Source organism: Misgurnus anguillicaudatus, chromosome 12 (genome assembly GCF_027580225.2).
Source record: "Misgurnus anguillicaudatus chromosome 12, ASM2758022v2, whole genome shotgun sequence".
Lineage (NCBI taxonomy): Eukaryota > Metazoa > Chordata > Actinopteri > Cypriniformes > Cobitidae > Misgurnus > Misgurnus anguillicaudatus.
This window is the reverse complement of record NC_073348.2, coordinates 39,455,956-39,468,348: the sequence shown is the minus strand read 5'-3', so window position 1 is coordinate 39,468,348 and position 12,393 is coordinate 39,455,956. Positions and strand designations below refer to the sequence as shown.

Genomic DNA, 12,393 nt, shown 5'->3' with positions numbered 1-12,393 from the left:
TTAAAAATCAAAAGCTGTTAATGGGGCAGTTTCCCAGACAGGGCTTATCCTAGTCCCAGACTAAAACGCAGGGGCGGTCTCAATTTAAAACAGCCTGCACTGACAATTTTATTGTATATCAGCACCATTGTTTTGTGTCACATTGTTTTCTGATGCACACCAGTAATGTTTTTTAATAGGTATGTTTGTAGAAACTACTTAAACGTAGGGCTGCATAACGATTAATCGCAACTAATCGTTTGCAGAATAAAAGTTTTTGTTTGCATTACTAATATATATTAGGGATGTCCCGATCCGATATGCTGGATCGGTATCGGGTCCGATCCGGGCTTTTTGGCTGGATCGGACATCGGATCGAGGACCGAGAACATGACCGATCCAACTCCGATATGTGCGTTAGCGTGGTTTTTACTGACAAGCTATTAAAAGGACAACGTATTATAAAAGCACCATAAACGTTTATGCACTATATTTAAAGTTTTTAAATACACGCAATAGCTTCATGTGAAGGGACAAACGCACATTTAAAGATCTTTAAGTTTACAGAAACACTGTACTGTAACTTACTCGCAAACTGAGATAATAATCCACTGGTAAAGCGGACGGATGAAACGCGTCATTCAAACACGCAAACACAAGATAACTGCAGGCTTTTTAAAGACCTGATTTTATAAAGTCTCAGTAAGCCGCCGAATGGATGCAATTCACTTTGTCTTGAGCACACGACGCAACTATTCTCTTTGTGTTTTAACAGTTATAAACTTTCCATTGCGGTGCGAGGATTCCCATGAAAGGTTGCTTCAAGGGCATCATTTCTGCACCCAGAAAGCCCATAAGCAACCAGAAAGCCCAGTATATGACTTAGGCGCATCAATTCTGCACCCGAAATGTGCATAAAAAGTCCGGTAAAGCGCATAATTCCCAAAATAACCATCTGCACACTAAAGCTTTTTTACTATGACAGTTTTATGCAATTAAGAAAAATTATTTAGCATACTTAATTGATCAAACGTCTATTATATGTTCACCTAAACACTGTAATGATTAATATTTACTAATGTTTCCTGTAACTTGTAAATCATTTTAAATAATTGATTTTAACATTTAAAATTATGCTAGATGTAGCAAAAAGCACTACACATTTAATTACAACAGTATCGGGCAGATATCGGTATCGGCTGATATACGGAATTCTGGTATCGGAATCGGATCGGAAATGAAAAAGTGGGATCGGGACATCCCTAATATATATATATATATATATATATATATATATATATATATATATATATATTCACGTGTGTAAATGAAATTTACATTTTATATAATTTATATCTTTATATAGTTAAAAAATATCTTAAAATTATACATTTATGTGTGTATTTATATATACACAAATAATTATTATACACAGTACACCCACATAAATGACATAAAAAATATAAAAAACACTTAAAAAGAAATTTTTATTCTGCTAACGATTAGTTGCGATTAATCGTTACGCAGCCCCTACTTAATGTCCTAATATAACTAAGGCCTAGTCCTGGATTAATCTTAGGGGTACACCGATATATCAGCCAATAATGCTTGCTATGCTTCTCAATGAATCACGGTGAAATGTCGCTACATCCAAAAGCCAAAGTCGCATAATCTCATTTTGATATTTAGAGCATCAAAGTGGTCATGAACATAAAAATGTCAAAAATGTGTCATGTGTGTTTATTGCTGTAAATACGAAGCTTTTAAGATACAATACTCAAACATTTACTTTTAAAAAAAACACTGAAATTATTATTAAATTTATTATTTTGCGCAAAAAAAAAACAGACATTGGCTTGCCAAAACAGATTTTGATCGTCTCGATTCACTTCAGGCACAGACACACCTGATGATTCTTTTATGATTAGTTTCATTATATCATTATTAGAAAGTAAAAACAGATAGTATTAAAATCACATGAGCGACAACCAGGTCAGTGCATGATACGGCATGAAAATTGCGACTCTTGCAGGTTCTTATTTCTGTGCCGATATCTCACCATATTTTCAGGAACAGCTTATTTGTTTTGCAGCTAAACTTCTGACAAGATAACCATCTTATTTTAAATACATTATAAAGTGCCACATGACTGTTAGGTGACTTAAAGGTCCATCTTGGCTATGATAGTTGATGGGTTTTGCATTTTACAATGCTTACGGCCTTTGAAGAACTCGAAGCACACCAGAAGCAGGGCAAGCGTATGTAAAGCCTCTTTGTCCTCTTCAAAGAGACACAAAGACATTAGCGAAGTACACCGCACCAATCAACCAACGAGAGCCAATCTAAAGCTCTTTATGAGCAATAGTTAGCTATTAATGTGAACTTAAAGGTCTCATTCATCACCGCACGCTTTCCAGGTCTCAGCTGCGGCCTAGATAATGAAGACTGATAGGGCCCTCGCCATCCACGAACAACGGGTCCGTGGTACGGTAAGGATACGTGATAAATATCCCGATCCCAAAACCTCATAACATATGGAGCAGGAGAGGTTATGACGGAGTTCCTGGAATATGACGGAGTTCCTGGAATCCGACGGTCTGTTTTATGGCCCGTTCCCCTGCGGGACTCTCGCGGTTTGTGCGTCAGCGCGCTTCGGGGTACCCGTCCAAAACCCAAACCACGGTAGTGTCTCACTGCAGCCTGGATTAGAGAAAGGACAGGCAATCTGGCTTTTGAGGTAATTCCCTGCCTTCGAGTCCAATACCACGAGCCCAGGAATACTGGGCCTCAACGTTCCAGCCTTTTTATAGGGCCTGGTGCCGTATGGACGTGCGGTGAGCCCTGATGTCTGCCGCGAAAGCAGGCCAGGAGAACGGGGAGGGCGTGAAGCCGTGTAATGGAAAACAAACAGATCAGAGAGCCCTCGGTCGAGGTAAGGCAAGCCAGCCTATCCCTTCCCCCACGATACGACTCCTCGCCCCCCTCTTCCTCACCCTCAGTGAAGGTTAATGGTGCTGGAGGGACACGGCGGAATACAGATCAGCATTAGATGGATGAAGAGGTGGTAGAAAACTCTCCCGCAGGTCTGGAGTCTAGAGATTATCTAAATATTAACTAACAAAAAACCCATACGGCTGCAGCCCTAAAAGCAATTAAAGACGCTCCGTCTCGATTTCTCCCATCAAACATCTCCCTATGAAACAAACCAGAGAATAAGCTAATAATATTTAGACTTCCCATGCCCCCTCGTTCAAGTGCATGTTGAAGGTTAGCGAAGGAAATTTCTTAAAGGGGAAGCGTGGTCTGTATATGGCTATGCTAGGATAGGAGACAACGTACTATAATATTATGCACTTTTTTAATGCATGTCTTATACTTACTACTCGGAGTACCCAATATAAATTCACAATAGCATGAAGAGGCTACATATTTACTATAAACATCTTTGCCAGATCATACAAATAAATACCACAAAGTCCAAATTACTTTTCAATTCCTGGTTGTACAGTCAACATGAAACATGATTATTTTCAAATCCTTTTGCTTTTTCAATCGCACATATTTCCTAGTGAAACAAGATATTCAACGAGTGGACTTTACATTTAATCTATTTTAAAATGGACTTAAATATGAAACAGAGATGCGCATCATAATCCAGTCAGGTGTTTCTGGAAAAAGTAGAAAGATTTGAATTTGACGTCAAACCTTTTGTCCATTTCGAATATCATACACCAATTGATTATGTATCATAAAATAAAACATGAATAAAGTTGATTCATGTTGACTTTAGGGCTGTCACAATGATTAAATAATCGTCTCATTGCAATTGTTTCACCTCATCATGATGATTCCAGATCACCGCAATGATTGCACATCTCTTTAAAAAACACCAGGGGGAGCTGCAGCCTCTGTATAAACGAGACAGTATCAGATTACTTTTAAATATATGTTATGTGTATTAATATTTACTGCCAGGTAAACCTTGCAAAAGATTTAATTTAAATAAATCGCAACAATGTGTGAAAATTATTTCATAAACTAAGAAAAAAAATGTATGAGAATTAAATGTCAAAGCAGTAAAACAGACAATTAATCGCCATAATCATCAAAGCCATAAAACAGGCAATTAATCGTCACAATTCTCATTCGCCAAATTTCATAACCGTGACAGCCCTAGTTGACCTTACAAAACTAACCAATCTGGAAAAAAAAATACAAAATTAGCAAAATCACAACATTGTAAAACTGCTGACCGCAATTGTTGCTTGAACCCTCTTCTTTACCGTCACCCTGATAAAATTGATTGTGTAAAACAACATCGCATTTCTATTTGCATTTAAAGTAATGCTAATAAACAGTCAATGCATGCATGGAAAACACGTCGACAGTTTCTGGCATTGCTTATTGCCATGCATTTGAATGATCACCCATTATCTTCGACTGGATGTATTGATTCAGACAATTGTGTGCGGGAGCAAATGAGGCCGAGTGAGTCCATCAGTCAGATTTAACCAAGACAGGCTTCTTTAAAAAGATATCAAGCAGAAAAGCAAATAATAACTTTATAGACAAAGAGGCTTACGAGTTGCATGACTGCCCCAAAAATCAGAGAGCGCAATAATCATTTCCAATAATTTCAAGTGAGATATTCATGGGGAAGTCAAGCATAACAAATTATATACGACAACGCCATATGCACACACGGGCTTAATTACAGCGAATCACATGTGCATCTTTAACATAAGAACAAAAGACACTGTATGTGTCCAAGAAACAAAGCAACACATGCAAAGATTACTTGCTCCATCGAGCCGGAGCTGCACATCTCTACATCTTACATTCATGCTGAATGCGCATGTGCTGCATGCACTGCACCAGTCAATTCGAAAATGCACATTATTAACTCCAGCACGATAACACGTTAACACACATTGCGGAAATCAAGCACATGAGTCATTTTTTGAAAACACTATTTAGTTGCACTCCTAAAAGTGTGCATATTGGTTTCATAGCTTTAATGTTATTGTTATAATCCTATAGATATAAACTAGCTTTTATAGCAAATTAAATGGTTAGCCAAATTTATTCTTTTTCCTGACACACATTAAAATAAGATGCAACAATACGAACTTAAATTGAAACATCAATAACCATATATAAACTGTATAAGGTGGTTTATTTTCAAGTCCCTATTCAAACCTAAAAGTCAAACCAAGAATAAAGTGAGATTTTTATTTAAAGAGGGCCTAGATCCCCAAAACGAAACTCCACCCAGAGAGAAACGCCACCCTTCCAGGGCGCTGGTCTCTGCTCAAGTATTTAGACGCTGGGAAGTGAACCACATTTCAGTCCATCACAGGTTTGGTCTGCTCTCCACACGCCACGCTGTCTCGCACACAAAGTGTGGCTGCTCAGAAATATCTGACTTTAGGCTACAAAATAATAAGTGGATAAATGAGGAAGGTTGCTATTAAATAATGATGTAAGGGCTGTCTGTCGTGGCACCATGATCCTGTAGAGAAGAACCAATCAGAAGTCAAACTCCTTCATCCGCTTCGGTTACTTCACTGCGATGTTGCTCTCAAACTCGAGTGTGTACGGATATTAGCATACTGAGGAACTCAACAATCCTCCAGAACAAGGTCAAACGCTTGACGCTGCAGAAAAATGACTGCTGACTTCCTACTGTATGCTGCAGATAATTGACCTCTCAGACTTTGTGTAGGAGTGTGTGACTGTACAAGTGGTAAAAAACAAAATGAAGCAAGGCTGGGTTGATGAAATAAAAATTCATTGGCGTCTCAAGGCATTCTGCGCTAGCGGTCGACCGCTATGATTTTTTTTATGGCTGATGCCGATATTAAGAAAGCTGTAAGGCCAATTGGCCGATATAACACAAACATTATTACAGTAACAGGGTTTCACGCAGAAAATTTGTTAGTTAAGGTGGTAGGGATGGGGACGTCAATCAAAAGGGCGGCGTATGCGTCATGATGAAAATGAAAATATTTTTATTAAAAACACTAAAATAAAGCTTAATTTTGAAGAAACTATGACAGAAAACAAACACATACTAGATTATTAATGAATAAAATGTTTTTAACAGATACCTATAACGGGAATAGCTGTGTGATGAAGTGAAACTAAAGGGTTAATAAAAACAAACTGAAGCAGATGTTGTAGAACGTCTGGCGGACGATGATAGATAGCGCGAAGATTGTAAAAACTGATTACGTGTGGCACGCGTGCACGCTCGCGGTGTGAAGCGTGTCCACGCTATTCTCTGAGATGTTTTGTCAACTGGCTACTTATCCTCCAGACAGTGACGGACCACGCCATTTCGGCCGTGTGGGGCACGTACCCGCTCGCGTTGTGAAGCGCATCCGCGCTATTCTCCGAGATGAACTTAACGGCCTTTTGCGCAGCTAAAATATATATTTTTAGATGACCTAGTTAAGGCAGTAGGGTTTCCCAGCTTAGGCGGGCCGCCCGAACTGCAAAGTGCTGCGGGAAACCCTGAGTAAATAGGCGACAAACAGAAAATTGGTGAAACTAAATAAACATTTGTTATGCATAACATTTATAAATATAACCTTTTAAAGAACTTAAACCAAAACATAATTAATGTGGATCTGACATCTCACGGTACTGTTTGAATAAGTGTGTTGAACTAGTGTAGTGTTGTGCATGACACAACATAACATCATGTTAAGAAGTGAATAATGATTGGTTATTTTACTGTCTGTAAGACTTTGGCTTTTTATTTAGCGATACTTTTGAGTGTCTTTTCAATACAAGCATCAAATTTAAGTCATAGAGAAATTTACTGGCCAATTGAAAAGATTTATCGGCCAATGGCAAAAAAAATCCAAATATCGGCCGATATATCGGCCTCTGCAATATATTGGCCTAGCACTATTCTGCACTTTCAAAATGAACTGAAGTATATTTATATAGTGTTCCTGATCAATTCTACGTACTATTGTTTATATAATAACATACACAGACCATTTGGCACTAATAGTTATCAAAGCCTAATAAATGTAATGTGATCTTTCTCTGTCAGCGTTACAATATTAAAATCATCAGAGTCATTGGATGCATGCATTACTGAAAAGCTGTATACTTTCATAGAAGAATGATGTTATCTATTAGCAGAACCCAAACACAATCACAAAAATGGACCTAAACTGGTTTAAAAATGTCAAAAGTACAATTTAGTTTGTAAGGTTTTTGTGTCCTCATGATGAAGAATAGTAAACATCTCAGTAAACACATTATTTATTGCGATTGTTGACAACAAACTAGTGGCACAAATCTATGTTTCCCATCATTCACTGGGGCAGCACACGATTACCCACCTAATCTGCTTCTTATTATCAAACCAATAAAAACTTCCGGTAACACTTTACAATAAGGTTGTATGTGTTAAAGGAGCATTTCACCCGTAGAAACATTAATCTTTATTGAAAGTGTGTCATATTTGTGGTCGAAACGTAACATACATTTCGCATTTGGTGCCTATTTGAGCGAGAAAAGGGGTGTTTGTTGTCTAACCCCTCAACAAAGATATTGGACTTCCTGCTTTCAATGATGCAAAATGATGATTTTTACATCATTGAAAGAAGGAAGCACAACACTGAAATCTGCATTTCTTCTGTCTCAGCGGCAATTGAGGAAATGATGCATGATCATTCAAAAACATGACTGGGGTTCTAAGCTTAATGCAAATGGGTGAAGTGTCCCTTTAACAATTAATAAATGCATTAGCTAACATGAACTATCAATGATCAATACTTTTACATCATCTTAGTTCCTGTTAATTTCAGCATTTTTAAAATCAAACATTGTTGCTGTTAACATAGTTAATGCACCATGAACTAACATGAATAACTATATTGACATTAACAAACATTGTCCATTGTTTGTTCATGTAAGTTCATGCATTTATTAATGGTTAACTAATACAACCTTATTGTAATGTGTTACCAAACTTCCTAATAAAGAGAAATATAATCCTGCCCAACAACATCATATCATTAAAAGCACATATGAACCTCTTTATTCCCAGAATCAACCATTTAGATAATAGAATTAAATGTGTAAACTTAACCATCAAAACACAGATTAGCATTCATCTGACAAGTGCTTAAGAATTCAAATTTCTAAATACAAAACTAAATACAATAAAGTGCCATTTAGGCCAGACGAAAATTCAACAGAATGAAACTCTGAAAATAACACGCATCACTAAACAACCCTATATCTGAAGTATTTGACATACTACAGCAAATGCTGAGTTTGGCAAATCTTATGCCCTCCACCTCAAAGCACATCAAAGAGTATTGTGGGTGGAGCTTTAACTTTCAATGCATGGTGCTAATCTGTGAGCTTACTGTCAATCTGACTTCAAAACAGCTCAGAAATGAAGCATAAAAAGCCAATAACAGGAAAACTAAACTAAAACAACAAAATCTACATGCATAAGCAACATACACAAGACAGCACTAAACAGCATTTCTGATGATAATTGAAAAGTTATCATTGATTTGGCTAACAAAATGAACCACAATCACGTATAAAGGAAAACATTTGTGTGTGTACTGTACAAAATGTTAACATTATCCTACAAACATTTGTATCTCCTCAAAAACAGCATGATTAACTACCACAGACGCCACGAGATCAATTTTACCTTACGGTCATTCAGACTTTAAATTTAATCCCATCAAACTAAGCCCATCTCACTAACGCTCCCTCCCAGTCGGCCCCAAAAGCAACAACCCCATGCAAGATTTAAGTTGTACATCTTAAATTTTGCACTTGTGTGTATGAATGACAGAAATGCGCAAGAGAGCCCAGGCCGGCTCGACATTCACAAACACACATTAGGTACGAGTCGTGTGCACCGAGCTTCGCGTGTCTGCTTTCAAACACACCCTTTGTGGGTTAATAAGATTGATGGAAATTTGTGTCTCCACTGATGTGAGATCAATAAATAAATCAGTTTATTCTGTTCCGTTATATCATTACGCCGTTTTGCCACTGACTTTCATATCTGATCAATAAACCTCTCTGGGGTTCACATGGTTTTGCCATTAAGATTCTACAATTCTAGAATTTCAAAAACCTTAAGTATTTCCGAGAACACGCCACAAAGCTTCCTGACTTGTACTATAATAATAATGGAAAATTACATCACTCGGCTGCTTTGAGATTTAACCATCAAGCGATTACACCAACAGAAAGTAGTGACATCACAATAGGCAATGGCATGCTACTTTCTTTCTCCATGTAACAATTTGTAACAAAACACCCACATCAAAGATACGCTATTAGCACGATTGTCACACGATCCCATGCTATTTGTTTTTAATTCCAATTGATCTTTAACAGCTGAACATATTGGCAAACGCCACACAACCAAAGGCAGATTCTAAACTAATCGGATCAACGTTACATGAATGATAGCTTAATAAAGTAGTAACAGATGGAAACGCATGATTTGATAATAACACAGCTAAAAGACGAGAAAGGGGGGCTGAACTTGAACCTAATGACCTTTCAGCCAAAAGCGCCGCGTCTCGGTTTGATCAATAAAATGACAACCTTCAGCAACAAGGGCTTGACGTAAACACTGACTGGATGCATGATAAGGATATTTACATTTATTTAAAAAAATAAATATTCAGCATTCTGAGTATACGGTCATGAATGATGCATGTTTGTAAACCCAACCTCCTTTCTGGTATCAGCCGAAAATGTACACACTCATCCATCCACTGAAATATCTATCAGATGCTTCAGAAGACAAGGTATGTAAATACAGAGTATCATAGCCAACAGCCTGAGAAACGGCCATATTTACTGACAAATATATCGCTTTATTGCCTCCCTTCCCCCTGTGTATGACAGAAACGAAAACAAATTCCCGTCCCGTCGTTCGTCACGCCGAGCCCTACCTATCAGGGGCTACACCGGGTCTGCTGGAAGCGACCCCCCGGCCCTGCCTGCGTGGCAAGATTGCATCTTTTATTTATCACGTTGTGGCTTTACTTTCGCCGAGCATTCCATACCGGGATGCAATCAGCCAGCGAACCCTCCCCGTGCGAGTAAGCTTGTCATTTCCCATCGCCTGAGCCCGGAATGAGGTTCACACAAAGGGAAAAGCGAATCAAAAGCAGAGAGCTCCACGTAGCCTGTTGGAAAACGGGGCAAGAGCCCTTGATCTTCCAAGACAGCCTGCCCATTTAGAGACTTCAGGAAGAGACACAGGCATGTGCATGTGTGTGCGCGCGCTAGTAGAAGCAGTAACCCATTTTGGCTGAAGGGTGAGGGCACAAAGCCCAGCTGAGGCACCTCTCTTCAAACAAACTATGGACTCTATCGGGAGGAGGAGAAGGAGGGGGAACGGTCATGCAGAAAATGATGTTTGTTGATTGCATTACAATTCTAAATGACAAAAGGCAGTAATGCGATTAATATCTTGAATTGTTTCCAAAGGGTGGAGAGCCACGAAATCAAAAGGCAAATTGCGGAGACTTTCAAAACAAAGGTGGATAAAGTTGCAACACAACAAACCACGCTACTCACGAATTGAGATGTAATTAAGATACAGTTCGAGGTGCGTGCTGACGTCACGAGGCTCATTCAATCAGCTGGAAACGTATGCATATTGTTAAGGGCCATTTAAAAAGAAATTGAGGCACTGCGCCTTTAAATCGCCATTCATGCCACCCCATCCCAAATCTTTTCCATTTAACGCGCAGTGAAAGAAAATAAAAAGCAGCTTTTGTTTCCCTTCCTCTTTAGAGGTTGACAGAAAGCTGAAAAGACACAAACGAACATGAAAATGGGAACAAAGTGCCAATTTCAATAGAGATGCCTGACGGCTATTTGATATGCGCAGCCAACTAAATACAAAACCAATAGTGTGTGTTAACGTCTAAGACAGTCACAAAAGCCTAAAACGAGACGATATTTCGTTATATTTAGTTGACACGATCTCTACATCAAGCAGTTGATCGTCTTACTACTACGCCAATGCCCCCCCACACGCTTTCACTTCAGAAAAATAAACAAGACGAGACGAGCCTCGTCGGATTTACCATTTCAGTCGTTTTTCTGAGGAAAACACGACTAGTGGTGCGCGATAACGATTTGAATCGAACTGGAAAGCAACGTTGAGGTGACAGAATAACTATAAAGTCGATTAAAACGTTGTTTAGACGTTAAATGCCTCGCGCGACACCGAGCTTCACTTCCGTGCTGTTTATCTCGAGCACAAATATGCAGCGATACAAAAGCGTTGTTTTAACGTCGTCTGAACGTTTTCCACAAGCTTAAATATCTATCGATAATCCAGATCGGTCGGTATGCGAGTGGGAAATGAAACTGCATCCCAAGCACTGAACCCTGTCGGGAGATTTAAACCCTTTGTCGTTGTATTCCTCCCTTTGTTCGCCGTAAATTCAATAGTCCCCCTTTCATTCGACTCCAGTGCCTGTTTCTAAACCATATCCCAGCGTTTGTGATCGTATTTTGACGGCTGTATCTGGAAAAAACACATTTATATATTTTCCACACTGTCGGGTTCAGTCCACGCTCACTCACCGACTTGTAATACGTTGTCCACGCAGCCGCTCTCCAACAACGCGATGCCCCGTCGGAAAGGTAACCGCGTCTCGTCGCTGCTTTCCCCGCTAGACGCGCTCTCCTCGCCGCCTGTGTTGAACGAGGAATACATGCAGATCTCCCGTTCGCTCCTCGGGAAAGACCAATACACGATCCGCCGCTGAACGGGCTCCGGGATGCGCTCGAAACGCTCCTCCACCCGTTGAAACGGCCACTTCTCCGCTACTTTCCGCGCCGCAATGTCCAGGAGCGATTCGGGGCTCTGGGTTTTGCTGGATCCCCCTTGACCAGAACCCGAACCGCCGCATACTGTTCCACCGGATCGTTGCCCCTGTCTACACGTCGTACTATACCCGGGTCGGCAGCAGAGCCGTTTAGCTGGGGGCTGCTGAACGCGCTCCGCCATGATCGCACTGCTTTAACGGCAAGGGCGGAAGTCGCCGTAGTATATAAACGGGATAAGGAAGGGAAAATGTTGCGACGAGCATCGATTGTTCGCCGTGTAAGGACAGCCCGGCCTTATTTGGTCAAAGAGGCGGAGCTCCCGAGTGTTGTCAAGTCTTTTGATCTCGTCTTTTGTGCAGACAAATTAAGAAAGGGGCGTGGCCTGCGTGTCTGTAGCCGTGCTAAAAAAGGAAATGAAGGCGGAAATCTCTCGCGTCGGCGAATCCTTTCTGGAGTCATGATGAGTGTCAAAAGTTCACGACGTGAGCTGGAAAACTCTCGTGTTTTATTTGGTGTCTAAATAAACACAGAAATGACTGCGATTATAGAAAATAC

The 12,393-nt window shown here is 39.7% G+C and overlaps 1 protein-coding gene across 1 annotated transcript in view; it reads right to left on the bottom strand.

Moving 5' to 3' along the window:
- The window catches only part of zswim6 (zinc finger, SWIM-type containing 6), a 79,981-nt gene extending 67,855 nt beyond the window's left edge, over positions 1-12,126 (bottom strand). The window contains exon 1 of the mRNA XM_055207472.2: positions 11,593-12,126. Within this exon, the coding sequence (XP_055063447.1) occupies positions 11,593-12,019 (427 nt within the window). The 5' untranslated portion in view covers positions 12,020-12,126. The remainder of the gene's footprint in view (positions 1-11,592) is intronic.
- Positions 12,127-12,393: the final 267 nt, after the last annotated feature.